Consider the following 16,882-nt stretch of genomic DNA (forward strand, 5'->3'; position numbering starts at 1 on the left):
CTACCTTTTAACCCACATTAGACAACCCTCGTTTGGCTGTGCAGCAGCATTCCTTTGCTTTGCCTAAGGAGAAAACGGTTAGTAGCATGACTAACGTAACTCACGTTAGCTAGCTAGCTAACGTTAGCTAAAAAGCTAAAGTTACCCTTTGAGCTTCGTGAAAACTGATTTGGTAAAGTTCTTTAGTCAGCGTTATATTGACTAATATTTATAATGTCTAACTTATTTCCAACTAATGTTTGTGTATCTGCAGCCACTTTCAAACTCTCCATTCAGCCAGCCCCTACACCAGGTCAGTCTCCCCGCCCCGCCCCGCCCCTCCGGCTGCTGCTCCCCGTCCCCCCCCCCGGCACTGACCTGTTGTAGTGTTTCCCAGAAAATCAACAGCGGCGGCGACGAGGGGAAGTCTCGGTACTTTCTCCTCCATCTCCGTCCACCGCTGGTCCACCGCTGTCTGCCTGCTTATTCCCCTCTCTCCCTCTCTCTCTCTCTCTCTTTCTCCCCAGGAGAGACAAACAAAACCAAAACACCAAACATGGGTTTTGGGGGTCTCGGTTTAGCGGTGCTCTTGGCCGCCATGGTCACTCTTTGCTCCGCGGGCTCGGACGCGCCCCGGGGAGTCGCGGTCGGGTTCGTTTTTGACCCCAAGGCGAGGTGCGAACCTGCATGCGAACACGGAGGAATCTGCATCCGCAAGAACACATGCTTCTGCTCCAAGGGCTATGAAGGAGAGAGCTGCCAGTATGGTGATGTTACAAACCTTTTATCGGTTTATATTTAAATGTTCTTTAAGGTGTACAGTTTTCCTCTGTTAGAAAAGTATAGGCCTAATTACTAATTTAGTTTTAGTAGGCCTATACAATCCTCCTCCTGTAGAAGAACCAATGCTTGTGGCGAATTATGGATACTACAATAAAGACCTTGAGTCAAAATTGTCTAGCACTTGAATGCAGGTTTAATATACAGTTTAATGCAGACTTTTAGTGTCATAAGCAGAACACAGCCCAACACTTTGAACTGGAGAACTATAATGTCAAAATCCTGTGTTCTTGTGTGAACGCAGCCAACTGTTATCCCAAATGTAAGAATGGAGGAATGTGTCTTCGCCCTGGAAAATGCAGATGTCCCCAGGATTTGGAGGAAGATACTGTCACAAAGGTAAGCAGGCTGTGTTCGCAGTCACTTGTAAATTAAATACCTGGTTTGTTTAACAGCTGTTGTGCAGTTGTTGAAAGAGTCGTGTGATTTTGAAGACTCTGAAAGCTGTCCACTCTTTAAGTCAGTGGGGAAATCAGTCTTCATGCATTTCATCTGAATCTAACCTGTCACTGTAAGTATCCTGTATCTTCCTTCTTCCAATGGTATAGAAGAAATGTATCGATACATTCCGACACACAGCTGTCACTCTTTTACCAGACACACAACAGATTCCTTCAGACTTACAGTTGGAAAGAACAGCAGCTACAAAATTTCCCAAGAACAAAACTGCAGCAGTGGTTCAATAAGCATGCAGTAAATATGTCTCCAGTGGCTCAACTTTTATGTGCCTAAACCTAAATGAGTGATGGTCAGTATTAATGGCTGAACTGTAGCCACCATTGAGGAAACTGAGGTCATGTCCTCAATGGTTTTTTTTCTGTGAATTTGGGGATTTTACCAACCTGTAGAGGAGTTTATCATACACAATCATATCACACATGATGGAGGAAAAAGTAAAAGATTTCCCTGGTAGCCTATTATTTAGAAGTCAATAACTTTAAATGTGTCTAGTTCTTGGCAAACATTACGTTGATTCACAGTAACCCACAAGAGTCCTGTTCCTGTCAGTGTGGAGAATTATTTGAGACAACATTTAGGCTAGTGAATCCCAACCCTGGGGTCGGGACCCCCACAAGGGGTCGCAAGATCAATCTGAGGAGCCGCAAGACAAATAACAAGTCAGGGACCAGACAAAACACACAAATTATGTTTACTTCCTTTTAATTTAACTCTTTTTTTCCCCTAGAAAATTATTACTGGATATTTTTAGATTATAAAGCTTCTCAAAATAACATTAGAACCTAGAAATGACTGGTAGACATATGAAACTGGTGATTAGGGGTCCCAAAAGGGAATTATGGATAATAATTTTAATTTAATAATTTATACTGTTTATTGATCACCAGTGGGGAAATTACAATTTAGACAATTAAATTGTTTACGGTGGTACTATTTACAGAAAATATAACTGAACAGTTGAATTAATAAATAATATGTAAGTTTTTTTGGACCTTGCGGAATTTAGGACTCATGACCAAGTTATATATTTCTAAAATCAGTATTAACGAAAACACTTGAGGACAGGTAAAACTATCTCATCACTGCTGACAGGTGTTTTTTGTGTGTGTGTGTGTGTGTGTGTGTGTGTGTGTGTGTGTGTGTGTGTGTGTGTGTGTGTGTGTGTGTGTGTGTGTGTGTGTGTGTGTGTGTGTGTGTGTGTGTGTGTGTGTCTCTCTCTCTCTTTTGGCAGTGACGTGTGACGGAGGATGTTGGAACGGTGGAGAATGCATCCCTGTCAACGGTGTGGCAAAGTGTATCTGCCCCTCAAGCTGGACCGGCTCAAAATGCCAGGAGGGTGTGTTTATGGCCGTATCTAATTACCCTATTAACACCAAATGTCAAAGTCACCAAATGGAGCAGGCCTCTCAGCTGGAGCTATTCATCAGCCACAGCCCACTTAAATGCTTTAAAATCCTTTTCGGTTTCCAAGTTGCTGTCAGGATGGGAAGCCTTCAGTTTACCCCTGCAGCAATTTATCTAACTAAGTGATTATGATTGACATTTAAATTTACAGCTTGTGAATGATGATTGAGACTTGGCAGTACATAGCTCAATTTGGGCTTATCGGTTGAGATAAACTTTTGGTAAAGTGGAGAAGCAAAAACCTTTTTCCTTTTTTCCAGTTAAAGATTTTTGATCATAAGTTTGGGCTACATAGATACAATTGACTTGACTTTTTAGTAACGTGGTGGACAACAGTTTTCTCTTAATGTGCATCCCATGAGAAATTAGGGCTTTATTTTTTTGGTTTTGTAGTCTAGATTAGCAATTTAGCCGACATTTGTATAAAGTATCCATACTCACATTCCACTCGTCATTTCTTTCTCTTTTACCCTAATCGATATGTTTATTTTGGACCATTGCCTTTTTATTTTTTATTCACTTTTGAGTCTTCCTTTTTAGCTGTCTGGTTTGTTCCCTCCCAAGATCATGAAAACCACTGTGATGAATGAACGAAGATAGAAATTTGTCCTATTCAAACATACACTTGTTAAAAATGATACCACGTTCACGTTAAAGCTGAGCTGCTTCTGAAAAACCCTTCTTTGACTCCGTCTCCAAACTACTGAGATTTAAAGAGTTCGACATTTTGGGAAATGCGCTTATTCGCTGTCTTGCGGCGAGTTAGATGAGAAGAAACAGCTACCCTGGCCAAGAAATAGTCCGGCACTAACGCCTTGTGAAACCGCAACTTGTCGTTTTTTTATGCTTCCATTTTTGTGCGGATTAGACAAACGAGATAGAACATGTTAAATTAGTGAGCTTTAGAGGGGTTGGTAGGCTGGTTTTGTTACCTTTCGGCTCTGGGCAGAGCCAGGCTAGCTGTTTCCACATTTCCAGTCTTCATGCTAAGCTAAGCTAATTGCAGCTCCATATTTAGCATACACATTTGAGAGAGATATTGAATTTCTCGCCTAACAAAATAAGCAAATAAAAGCATTCCCCCCCCTCCACCAAAAAAAACCATTTAACCGTTAACTCATCCAAATTTAGTTTTTGCCTCTGAGAATTTTTTTGCCTCCAGTAAAAATGTGTTACTTATAGCTCCAGCTCAGATCTGCTTTCTGGCATGCCGTGAATGTATTTCTATGGTTTGTTTCCGGTGCAGCAATCTGTCCCCAAGGCTGTGGGAACGGGGGAATCTGTGTGGCTCCAGGAATCTGCAGCTGTCCGGAGGGATGGCTGGGTGGTGCCTGCCACACTGGTGAGTTCAAGCCGGTCGCAGAGACCCAAGCACTTCAATACGCATTAATGCACTTGACAAGCGCCATTTTTGTCTTCCTCTCCTGCTCCGTTCAAAGCTTTGTTCTGTTCAGCTTTGGTTGTGCTTTCCCAGGATCCCTGTGAACTGTCTACATCTTACTGAGAAGACAAACGTTACAGATATCAGTCTGCCAAACAGCCGAGAATGATATTAATCGGGTGTATGTGTCTGCTAAGGGAATGTTTTCAGCTCAGCGTTTCTCCAGATGTGACTTTTCCTTTCTGGATTTACAAGCTCTACACCAGGGGTCAGCAACCTTAGGCATGTGTGCCACCATTGGCATGTGGTAGCTCAAACAATGGCACGCTAGCAAGTGTGCAAAAGAGGTTTTTGGAAATGTTATTTACAGGAGCTTGATTGACTTTTTCCCTGTCTGCATTCCGTGAAAGATCCGCCCTAATGAGCCTCTGATTGGCTGGTTGCAGCGCAAAAGGAAAAAAAGAACACTGCCTGAGCAGGCTCGGTAGATGACGGCAGACTTAATGCTGCTATGGCACACTGATTAACAAGAACATTTTGAAATGGCACTATATTAAAAAGGTTGCTGACCCCTGCTCTACTCGGTCATTTACTTGTTTCTCAACACTTTTTGTTGTTTCTTTTGTCTCGGCTGTAGCTGTGTGCACTCAGTCCTGCCTGAATGGAGGGAAGTGTATTTCTCCCGATAAATGCCGCTGTCGCCCCCCTTTCTCTGGCCCTCGCTGCGAGGAGAGGAAGAAGTCCCACTAGTGTAACCCTGCCCGGGGTCAAAGGTCATTGAGGCCCAATAAGGGGCTTCATGCTGACGAGGATAGTTCAATATTTTTAAGCTGATAACATTTGTAGTTTTTTAAATGTTTTACCATGTATGTCATTTGACTGTATAAACGTGTACTGTACTGTAATTTGTGTCATTAAATGAATAAAAGAGTGCATTATCAAAGCTCATTTCACCAAAACAGAAGCATACAAATAGTACATTTTCTTTATTTTGTCCCATGTGCCACAGTGTAATCTGGGGTTGTCAGAGATTTTTCTTTTTAGAAAACAAAACCCTATATATAAAACTCCTCCAACAGGTGGTCATTACTTTACCCAATCAAACAATACATTAATGAAAGCAATAAAGAAAAAAATCAAAACAAATTAACATATTGATATCAATGTCTTGAGTCTAAAACAAGTGACTGATGTGTACCATCTAAGTTAGGCCTAATTAACTCATAAACAAACACGTGCACATCAGTTTGGTAAAAGGCTATACTTTGGCTAAATTGTGAAAAACCTAAAACTAAAAGCCTGCTGGTAATAACCTACAGCTTGTGAAGGAATCATCACTGAAACGGATTCATTTTTCATTTGCTCATTTTACATAATACTGTGCAGTAACACTCACGCATCTGTATAAAGTCTCTGCTGATGCGTCTAACAGATGTGTGTTACTGTGAGCCTTGAGGTAGTGATATACAGGGACGAACAGACAAGTGCAATACATCAAGTCCCCCTGTTGGCCTTCATATGTGCACACAGAGCCACACATATCCACCAACACACACATACACTCATATACACACACACTCTCTTCCTGCTTTGTGCATTTTGTAGCTTCCTTCATCCCATTTCTTTTTCCATCATGCTTGTGACGCCTGTGAATATGCAAACATAAATTAATTTAAAAAAAAATTCACATACTATGTTTTTAAATATATATCCAAGGTGGTGGATACCTTTGGATTCTAAAGAGCACGGAGAGCCTAAGCCCAAGTCAGTGCCTCTCATGTATTCGTGTTACATTTGAGTCACAGAGATGAGCATCTTTTTTTTTCCTTCTGAAAGATAAATACCTGGTGGTTAACTTCTAATTTCCACTGGTTGCGGAACGGCTGCGTGCTCCGCCGTCCGTCAATACCCACCGGGTCCGGATTTGTTGCGGAACGGCTGCAGCCGTGACTGACAGCTGAAGTCACGAGGACCCACGAGATCTCGCGAATTCACGTAGCATAGAACCACAAAACCAACAACAGATAGTTTCCATCCAGAGGACTAGAGGGGAAACAGCTCTGTGCTGTGTTTAAGGTGTAGTGCAGGGTAATATGATCCGCCGTGAGCACGGTGCATTTTATTTTGAAAATTAACCGGATGTTTTATTTTGTTTCTGAATTTCTGCGGAGCTCTCCGGCGTCCGGCAAAAATATAAGCTCTGCGTATCTGCTCCGGAGAGCAGATACCGCCGGAGCTGGGACGCAGTCGGAACGCAGCCGCTCGGCAGTCAGTGGAAATACACACGCTGACTTTCATGGAAACCTAATGACTCCGCTGCCGTCCTGGAGCCGTTCCAGAGCCGTTCCGCAACCGGTGGAAATTGCCAGTCAGAAAACCCAGAAAGTCATTTAACATCATCGCTGTTCTGAAGGTATTTCTAGAATGCTCAAAGACTTAACTAACCATTTGGATGACCCTCTGGGTTTTTCAAACATTGCCTTTCATAAACTGATGCTTAGCTCTGTGACACAAACTATAGCCAGGAAAGCCCAGAGGGAATACAACCTTTAAAGATGCAGTAGGTAAGTCTTATAAAACTAACTTTCTGTCATATTTGCTGAAACTGACCTTATGTTCCAGTAGAACTACATGAATTATGTAAAAAAAAAAAGAAAAAAAGACAGCTCCTCTGGCACCACCTACAGCCTGTAGTGCCATTGGCAAAATTCCACCGCTCCCGGTCGATTTTCTTCAATCAGGGCCACAGGGGGTGGTCTATCTGCCTGTCAATCACTGCTCAGGCACACGCATATAATAGGGTTCTCCCCTCCCCCCTCCCCGCGCAAGAGCTGCAGAAAAGTTTTCCAAAACTCCATGAATAATGGAGAGGCTTTTCAGAGGTGGCGTGGCTGCAGGATTTTAAAGATCTGAAGAACAATGCAGATGTAGCCACATTTCCTCTCAACAGGTAACATAATTACCATGAATGATTTATCTGTCACTTGGTTATTAGTAGTCAAAAGTCCACAAAGCTACGTTGGTGAGGATAATAGTAACGTTAGCACAGTGGTCGGTCTGATATGATGCTGAAATGGCTAACGGTAGCCTGCTAGTTAGCATCGTTTTACTGTTGGTGAGTAAAGTTAACGTTGTGTTAGTGTTTAGTTATTGAAAATGTTGTGTAACATGCCGGCAGTTCTGTCAAACTCCGTTGTGTGGGAGGGGCTTAGGAGACGGTTTGGGCTGCAGCAGAAAGGGAGGAGGGACTGAGAAGTTGTCGATGTTCAAATTTGTTGGCAAAGTCCTGGATCTTCACAATCTTACCTACTGCAGCTTTAACCCTGGAGTTATTAGTGTTTTTCCCGCTGAGCTACACAGAGACATGCACTGTATATGAAGTGTGACCACTATGCTGACCTTTATTGCGCAGGTGAGGCCCTTGTAGCCTTTCCGACAGTGGCAGTAGTCAGGAAGGACACACCTTCCTCCGTTCAGGCACCGCTGTGTACAGACCGCTGGGGAGGCAATCAGTATTACAAAAAGTAAAAAATAGATCAAAACTATATTTCTGAAATATAAAGTTCAGGTACAATGGGAGGTAAGTGAAGTGAGTCTCTATACTGCTGCATTGTTTTTATCATGAACACACTCACGTGTTTGACACTGGAGGCCTTCCCAGCCGGTGGGACAGTGGCAGGTGTTTGGTCCCAAACACTCCCCGCCATTTTTACACTTTTGCAGACAGACAGCTAGAGTGAGACAACAGAGAGGGAGGAATGAACACAACTGTCTACAGCAGCTTTAAAGACTATAGTATAGTATCGGAAAAAAAGTTCATAATTTGATATTGTTGAGAAAGTAAAGAATCTTCTGGTAATGGAAAAAAAAACAAAATACTGTATACATTCTTATTTATCTGTGCATATTGTGCAACAATATCAGTGGGAACCTAAATGATGTCTTCTTAGTACTTGCAATGAAGAAAGTAAACATGCATATGCTGCTGTGTAGGAGAAAGTCCTTTGTTTTTATAAATAAAGTCACATTAAAAACACAATTTGCAGAGTGGGCAGGTGGACAAATTTTGCCCTGAGCTTAGCCTCCCAGGCAGAGATTCCTCCCACACTGAGTATGGCCCACTCAAAGCTCTACCACTCAAATGCTTTACTTGATACAGTGTTTAGTTAGGGTTAAGATCTTATAATTTGAGGTGTAGCGATTAGTCGATTACTTAATTAGTCGATCGGCCGAAAATGTATTGGCAATGGTCAAATAAAACAAGCCGTTTGAATACATCTCCCTGAGCTGTGGGAAATTATAACGGGCATTTTTCACTTTTTTTGGACACTTTATAGACAAATTGAAGAATCGAGAAAATAACCGGCAGATTAATTGATATAATAATAGCCAATGAGGATTTCTCAGCAGTCTGGAAGGAAGGTCTGCCTGTGAGGCTGAACTGAAAGAAAAGCCCATGTACCAAAATCCTCTTAGCTTGAAGTGCATCTTGCCCCCGCATTTGATGTATTTCCTGTTGAAACGGGGACCACGTTCAGCCCCGACAAAACGTAGCAACACGTTTTTTTAAACTGAAACGGGGGGGTGTTGAACACCCTGTTGTGTGCGCAAGCGCTCTGCCTTTTTATTACCACGAGTTTACATACACGTCTCTGCTGATTGGGTATCACCTGTGACACGGCCAATAAACGAGAGACGCACCCACCAAACGAGAGAAAACATAACAAAGCCCGTTGCACGCTGCTTCACACCGTTCCGAGGAAACGTTTCATTCAACCAGGAACCCATAGCAAAACGGTGCACACTGTTTCGAGATTGAACGTGCCCGTGGTGTTAGGGTGGGATGCAAGACCATTTTAAAGTACTTTTTCTTGTTTTGCATAAATCAGAAGTTGAGATTTTGATATAAGATTACAAGAAAATAAAAAAATAAAAGATGTTTTGCCAAGCATTGATACTCAAATGTGTAAATTAGGGCTGAAAGGGTGAAAATGTTTTTTTCTCTGATGTTAGTTTTGAGTCACTACTTCCTGTGGTTGAAGTAGATTTCTTACAGCAACGATATGTTAAACTTTTTAATTTGAGTTTGTGGAGAATGAAATGCTTTTTCCTGGTCACATCCCTATTTTGTTATTGTAAAGTGTGTTCACCTCTAACCTTCCTAACCTAAACCTAACCCTAAGTAACAATGCAGATTTAAGCATGTTAACTATGTGCAGATACTGGTGCAGGATCTCTATATTACATTATGATGTATTTGGTGTGTATGAATAAAACACAGAGTCACTCACGTATGTTGCACCTCTTCCCTCTCCATCCTGACGTACAGGAGCACGTGTTGGGTCCCACACACTTGCCTTTGTTCATGCACATCGGTTCACAGACACCTGGAACACACATTTGTTTACACATTGGATGGACATATTGAGTTGTGGGCAGCCAGTGGAAGGTATCCCTTCAAATAAGACTCTGTTCAAATATGCAGTCAGTGATTTGACTTACTCTTTTGACACCTTTTTCCAATGTAGCCTTCAGGGCAGGAGCATACATTGTTCCTCATACACTGACCTCCATTCTTACAAGGAGGGCTGCATACAGCTGAAAAACACAACAGTGTTAAACTGTCAAGACAGCAGGAGGCTCAAAGAAATGTAAAACACTGACCCATTTTTATAAAAAGAAACAGTGACATAAACTCCAACCTCTTGTGCATACTTTTAAAAGTCAGAAAAGTAATTACATTTTTGTTTGTCCAAACAAAAAAGGTGTAAAAGCATCACATCTTTTCTGCCAGCTGTCCTCTCCTACATGGTTAACTGGTGTATTAAACAGGAAAGAAAGCCCTTAGCAGGTTTCTGTGACCTGATCCTGAACTCTGACCTGTTTGTGAAGTGAATGCCTGCAGGGATCAGTAAATAATCACCACATTATTAGTGAAAATAAAACATCTGCACTGCATCTTTTAAAGGGTAAGTATGTTGGTATCTTTCTATTAAAAGTGCTGATATATATATATATTTTTTTTTAAATCAATTCTCATTCTTTAAATTACGATTTCCCCCGGAATTTTATTCTTGCCACTGAAACAGCTGTTAGACCATTATGGGACACTCTCCATAAAACTCGTCATTGAAACTCAGACTTATTAAAGTCTTTCGGTTTTGCAGCATTTAATAAATGTTAAAGGAAACATAATGCATAATAAATGCATAATAATAAATGGATAATTAATTCAACAGAGAATGACTATACAATACAGGATCTGTTTTAAAGGTCCCATGACATGCTGCTTTTTGGATGCTTTTATATAGGCCTCAGTGGTCCCCTAATACTGTATCAGAATTACAGCCACTAGAGCCAGTCCCACGATGAGCTTTACTTAGGATGTGCCATTTCTGTGTCTGTAGCTTTAAATGCAATTGAGGAGGAGAGGGGGGGGGGGCAAGGTGGAGGGTGGGGGTGTGGCCTTGACCAACTGCCATAAAACATCATGAGACGCCATGATGTCTCTCTCTTTCTCATGGGTGGGCCAAATTCTCTGAGCGGGCAAAGCAGAGAAAGGGGAGGTAACCTTGCTCCTTATGACCTCATAAGGAGAAGATTCCAGATCGGCCCATCTGAGCTTTCATTTTCTCAAAGGCAGAGCAGGATACCCAGGGCTCGGTTTACACCTATCGCCATTTCTAGCCACTGGGGGACCATAGGCAGGCTGGGGGTACTCATATTAATGTTGAAAAAACCTCATAAAGTGAATTTTTCATGCCATGGGACCTTTAATGCAGCTAAACAGGAAATGGAAACAGGATTCACATTTTCTGCACACTCCCTCTCTGGGGTAGAACAGCAGTGCAGTAAAATGTGTCAGTGTGATAAAAATTCATCACAGTTTTACCGATTTGACACTGGGAGCCATAGAAGCCGCTGGGACAGGCACAGATGTTGGGCTTCATGCACGTCCCTCCATTCAGACAGACGGGGTTACAGAGAGCTGTGGAAGAAACAGCGAGACACATTTAGATTTTATGTTTGTATTTCCACCTTTTTCTTTTTAAATCTACAGTATGTGGCAGAGAAAAGCCTGCATGCTTTGCTGTGATGTTATTGTATTGTATTGTCATGGCAACAGTTCCAATTTGAGGGCTCAAACGCAAGTCATACGTCTTAAGATTCAATTTTGTGCCACCTAGCAATGTGGTCTATAAAATGTTTCATGTCATGAAAACATTTCAATAGAAACAGCATGAAGCTGCAGTGGGAATGCACACCGTGTTGTACCTGAGTTACATGTTGGTCCGTACCAGCCAGGTTTGCATTTGCAGACATCAGGAGAAACACACTCGCCTCCATTTTCACAGTGCCTGTTACACACCACTGAAACAGATAAATAGTTATTGTGTTTCAAATGTGCCACCAGAGTACCAGATACAGAAACCCAAACTTGTGAAACAGAAAATCAAAGAAAAACTACATCACAGCATCAAACCCGCTGCTGATTCACAGGTGATCGAGAGTGGTATCAATCTTCTCATCAAACTCTTGACAAGAAAATAAATGAGTGTATTTCCCAAAATGTGGACCTGTTCCTTTAAAGTCAGCATTTGAACATTGAACCTTGATTACTAGATAATCGCCGGAACATCCACCGAATGTCACTCGCTTTGCAAACCTCTGTTCGTTTAGGGAAAACAACAACAAACTTCGAGCTAGCGAGCTACACGCTGAAAATGGCAAATTTTGAAGAAAATGTAAAGTTTTGCAACAAGACGGGCCTGCTTGGTTCTTTTGGGAAATAATTGTAGAGATTTACAAAGAATATCTTTAACGTTACGGCATTTACAATCTAACTGGGACGTTTGGGGAGAGACTGCGGCAGGATTGCTGTAGACCAGGGGGGTCAAACTCAACTTCCCAGAGGGCCACACTGGAAAATAAGAATCACATCAAGGGCCAGACATGTTTAGTTTATTGATAGGCTTTTATTTAATCGAAAAAGTAAAATATATTTGACAGTATTATTGCATGTGTCATATAGTCTTCTCACTTACAGTTTGGTCGACATAAAGTCCTAAAGAAGTCAGGAAAAAGTTCCTTAGCCATCATAGAAAAGAAGCGCCCAAAAAAGGGACAAAAATGTTGGAAAAAAGTGGCAAAAACGTCAGAAAAAATGACGGCAAAAGTGACAAAAACATCAGAAAAAATTAAAAAAATGTCGGCAAAAGTGACAAAAACTAGGTGGGCCAAAATTTATTGTGAACCTAAATTGATATGCGGGCCGGATCATAATCTGCGATGGGCCAGATTTGGCCCGCGTGCCCTGAGTTTGACACGTGCTGTAGACGAAGTAATGTTACACAGGGCGATACACTGGTAAGAACAAATGAGGTTTAACCATGTATCCAGCTAATTTAAATACCTCACGTTACTGTATTGAGTAAACAGTTAACTTCATTTAATATTGTATGTGGCGTTTTCTTTTGTGGGGTGCAAATGTTCCACCAAAACAGGTTCCTTCGCGAGATCATTTTGCAGATCTACCGTCGTTGCGACTGGAGCTTAGCGCCGCCCAAGACGATTGTGATTCGTTGAAAGAAACGCAAACAACCCAGAGCGGTTTTTTCTCCTGTCCTGAAATGAATGTGTGGTGTTAGCCAGACCTTACTCCACAGCGCTGTGGAGATAGGTCTGGCATTGCGAGACTACTGTCCTACTAATTACAGACAGCAACTGTAAATCTCACAGACTGCCTCTTTAATACAAATTGTAAAAACATCTCAAAATGTTTCACTCAATAAGTAGTAAGTAAGTAAGTAACATCTTACTGATTCCACATCTGGGTCCCACGTAGCCATAGGAGCAGGTACACAGGTTTCTGGCCAGACAGGTGCCTCCATGTTGACAAGGCGGCTCGCAGCTCGCTACACAGTGACGCAGGATTGTAAAACAACACAAGGATCCTCATCAGTATTCTGTGTGCGTCAGAATGTTAGACAGATGTGAATAAAAGCTTGGGTTACCTTCCTCACAGGTGGGCCCGCTGTAGCCAGCAGGACATTCACACTCATTAGGTTTCACACACTTCCCCTGGTTCTTGCAGTCAGGTCGACACACCGCTGAGAGGGAAGAAAATATCTTAACAATTACATTTTAAATAAATAACCATCAATAATGTGGATATAACTATTTAGAGGTTAAAGGCAAATACTAAAACAGCTAGAACAGTCTGATAAGTAAAAAAAAAGTAACATCACTTTACTGTAATGCAGCCTTCAAAACCAGGAAAGACTAAACTTAAGCCATATTACAGTATCAAAAATCTAAGACAATATCTAGTCTCATATCACAATATCAATGTAATATCGATATATTGCCCAGCCCTAGTGCAGAGTACTCTGAGGTTCACTGTCTTAGAACTTTGTGAGTTGCAGAAGTGCATTCAAGACTTAATGAACTTGCTTCCAGCACAAAAATAAACAAGCTGGGCTCTAACAAAATGTTCTCCCTCTCACCAATATGACAGTTGTATCCGGTGTAGCCTTCCTTGCAGGTGCAGGTGTTGGGCAGAGTGCACTCCATGTTCCTCCCACACTGATACCTGCACACAGCTGAAATCAAATCACAACGTTTATTTGAAGAAATCCACCTAGAATGGGAGGAATCCACCTGGGAGGACATGCCACTGTAATGCATTAAGAAGTTTACACGGAAACACAGTCATTACCTCTTTAAAGTGCTTGATTATGCTTTTGCCTTTTTCCCTTTCCTTTATTGTGTTATATATCTTTTTTGTGAACGTTATAGGTTTACAGAGTGAAAAAGTCCAAAGTCCACCCCAAAGGGACTTATCATCTCCAACAGAAAACACTGTTCACCAACTGCTCCAAACAGCTCTATTGTAGTCCAGCCTTTACTTCAGAGACAAACATGGTCACTTTGTAACACACGTTATAATGCTCGCCTAGCTGCTAGCGTGGCACGCCCTCATACTCTGCTTCTGACTGGCTACTAGTCCTTACCTAGCTACTGTCAGGGCACTCCCTCATACTCTGCTTCTGACTGGCTAGTAGTCCTTACCTAGCTACTGCGCATGTGTGACTCCCAACAAAGATGGAACAGAAGTGAGACGCCTCACTCTGTAGCTGAAACAGAGAGCTCAACACACAGGGTGAAAAGAGGAGCTGCAGCAATGTGCAGTACAACTAAAATATGGTGTTTTCTGAAAATTAAACCACATAAACCTATCCTGGTACAACCTCTAGATACAATTATGAACCTGGAAATTAGCATAATATGATCACTTTAAGTAATTTATCCTGCAATACAAATACCAAACATCTGCTGGCTAGAATACCTTTGGGTATTTATAACTGTTGGCCAAACATAAATAAGCAGATTAAGGGCCTTTGTCATTATGCTTTCACATTTTAAAGCTGCACTAAGTCAATTTTGCTTAACAGGTGTCATTATGCAATAATGATTACTGTCTGTACCTGTGCTTTGCCTGTTTATTTGCGTATGTATCCCTGCTCATGTGCTTTTATTTGTGTTTATTTGCTTATGTATCTGTGCTTATGTGCTTTTATCTGGTTTTATGTGCTTATGTATCTGTGCCTGTGTCATTTTATCTGTGTTTATGTGCTCATGTATCTGTGTTATGTGTTTTGATGTATCTGTGTGCGTATGTGTTTTGATGTATCTGTGCGTATGTGTTTATGCGCTCTTGTATGTTGTTGTTTTTTATGTTATCAACATGCCAGGGACTGCAGATGAAAATGAGCCTGTATGGGTAAATCTTCCAAATGTACATGTTGATGACTAAAGTGCTCATGTTAATGAATGTGTATTGTCCCTTCCTAAATAAATACACAAACAAACTAAGTACCTTTGCATGTGACTCCATCTCCGGTAAAGCCGTACGGGCAGCGTCCACACCTGAAGGAGCCGGTGGCGGTGGGCTCACAGGGAACACCAGGGAAGCAGGGAGAGTCAGCACAGGTCACACGGTGAGATGGGGACCCCCATTTAACGGAGGTGGTGAGGTCGGGGCTCAGCTCCGCCTCGCTGGGCTGACCTCTGTGGACGGTGGTCTTTCTGTGATTGGAGGAACCTGTCCTGATACTGGAGACGGTGGCTTCTGGTCTCCTCCTGTCAGGGGGGCGTCTGGGGGAGGTGGGAGGCCATGAAGAGGAAGAAGAGGAGGAGGTGGGAGTCATTTCCTTGCTGGAATTTGATTTGATGATACGAATATGGCCATCTGCTCCGCCGGCGACTGTCCCCTGACCTGTAAAACACTGGAAGTTAGAGGATATGACTTAAAAATCTAACTTGGTTTGTCAACATTAAAACATGCAACTCTCTTTTATTCCACATGGAATAAAATCCTGAGTTTAACAATGTTTCAAAACAACTGAATAAATAAATGTAATTTAGTTTAGAGTCCACTTACTTTCACATCAAGTAATAAAACTACATAACTAGTATAAAAAAGGACAATGAGAAAAGGACACATGAGAGACACTTAAGGGAGGCAAACACTGTCGTAACAACATAACGAGTGTCTATAGTATCTATTCTTATTTTCATATATCTTCTGGATTCTTGATGCCACACATTAAAACTGAACATCATTCATCTAATCACCGGTTGCATGAAAATAAAGATAATACTGTGTTATACTTGTAGCTGGGCTTTTATGCTTTTTTTTTATATATATACTGTATATATAAAACACGTTGAGCTGTATTTATTGCATGAACTGTTCTACATACAATTATTATCTGATTATTGATATTCAAAAAAATATTTCTTGTCACTACTGTATAACCCTAACGACAATGGGCAGTAAATAATATATAAACAAAAAACTAAAACATATACTAATATTACTAATGACAACAATAATGACAATTTTGAATTTAATTGATACATTTGAAATGTTATGCATCCCCCCCACACAAAAAAAAGAGTATATGAATGTTCTCATTTCCCCTGTTGAAGTACCACTTTTATCACTTTAAATCCACATTGAATGTAAAACTAAGTTTTGAATGGAAAATACCACTTCACTCCCACCTGTTGTTGTGCATGTCCGTCCGTTTCCATGGAGACCGGGAGGACAGGGTCCACAGACGAAGCCCGCTGAGACGTGGGTGCTCTGGAAACACTGAACTCCCGGGTGACACGGGCGTCTGGAGCACGGCGACGGGGCTGGGGGTTTGGGCCTCAATGAAACCTGCGGTACTCTTTCTGGTGTGGTCACTGCTTTGACCGGAGGGTCTTGGTTTCCTTGGAAACAAAAAGGATGAAAACGAACTTCAACTTGACAACAAAATTTAAAAAAAAATAATATTCTAACTTATCGTCGCTGTTGGGTGAAAACGTTGTAAGGCTTTTCAGGAAATGGAAAATGTTGTTGAGCTACTTTTCTCAGACGAAGTCAGACAAAATCACCTCGTCATTGTTTAAATATTTGTAAACGTAAAGGGTGACAAATAGCGTTGATTTATGAAAAAAAAGTTTAAATGATGAAATATGGAGCTACAAAGTTTCTGCCCGACAGCGACATTATGTAAGATTGCATGAATCCAAACCAACAGTGAATGTAATACCAAAAATATAATTTAGAATATCGGGGCGCCTGGACAGCTCACCTGGTAGAGAGATGATTTTATGGAAAGTACCCCATGCCAATCTCTAGGTATGGTGAAGGGTATGTGATGATGTGGGGCTATTTTAATTCCAAAGGCCAAGGGAACTTTATCAGGATGGATAGTATCCTGGACCCATGAAATAACTGGCCTTTAAAAATAAAAATCAGCCTGC

At 41.5% G+C, this 16,882-nt stretch overlaps 2 protein-coding genes across 4 annotated transcripts in view; one reads left to right on the forward strand and one right to left on the reverse strand.

Moving 5' to 3' along the window:
- The first annotated feature begins 360 nt into the window (after positions 1 to 360).
- Positions 361 to 5,024, forward strand: vwde (von Willebrand factor D and EGF domains). Its single transcript, XM_039805699.1, is given in 6 exon segments — positions 361 to 746; positions 1,064 to 1,126; positions 1,129 to 1,158; positions 2,510 to 2,614; positions 3,929 to 4,024; positions 4,701 to 5,024. Coding segments are annotated over 6 exon segments (618 nt in total). The 5' UTR covers positions 361 to 535; the 3' UTR covers positions 4,814 to 5,024.
- A 20-nt stretch (positions 5,025 to 5,044) lies between these two features.
- The window catches only part of vwdel (von Willebrand factor D and EGF domains-like), a 51,976-nt gene continuing 40,138 nt past the window's right edge, over positions 5,045 to 16,882 (reverse strand). For all 3 annotated transcript variants that reach the window (XM_039805698.1, XM_039805695.1, XM_039805697.1), the window contains 12 exons: positions 16,133 to 16,345; positions 14,943 to 15,341; positions 13,570 to 13,665; positions 13,078 to 13,173; positions 12,883 to 12,978; positions 11,339 to 11,434; positions 10,956 to 11,051; positions 9,566 to 9,661; positions 9,355 to 9,450; positions 7,699 to 7,794; positions 7,463 to 7,560; positions 5,045 to 5,709 (listed from right to left, as the gene is read on the reverse strand). In XM_039805698.1, the coding sequence (XP_039661632.1) occupies positions 5,695 to 5,709; positions 7,463 to 7,560; positions 7,699 to 7,794; positions 9,355 to 9,450; positions 9,566 to 9,661; positions 10,956 to 11,051; positions 11,339 to 11,434; positions 12,883 to 12,978; positions 13,078 to 13,173; positions 13,570 to 13,665; positions 14,943 to 15,341; positions 16,133 to 16,345 (1,493 nt within the window). In that variant the 3' untranslated portion in view covers positions 5,045 to 5,694. The remainder of the gene's footprint in view (positions 5,710 to 7,462; positions 7,561 to 7,698; positions 7,795 to 9,354; positions 9,451 to 9,565; positions 9,662 to 10,955; positions 11,052 to 11,338; positions 11,435 to 12,882; positions 12,979 to 13,077; positions 13,174 to 13,569; positions 13,666 to 14,942; positions 15,342 to 16,132; positions 16,346 to 16,882) is intronic.

Source organism: Perca fluviatilis, chromosome 7 (genome assembly GCF_010015445.1).
Source record: "Perca fluviatilis chromosome 7, GENO_Pfluv_1.0, whole genome shotgun sequence".
Taxonomy (NCBI): Eukaryota; Metazoa; Chordata; class Actinopteri; order Perciformes; family Percidae; genus Perca; species Perca fluviatilis.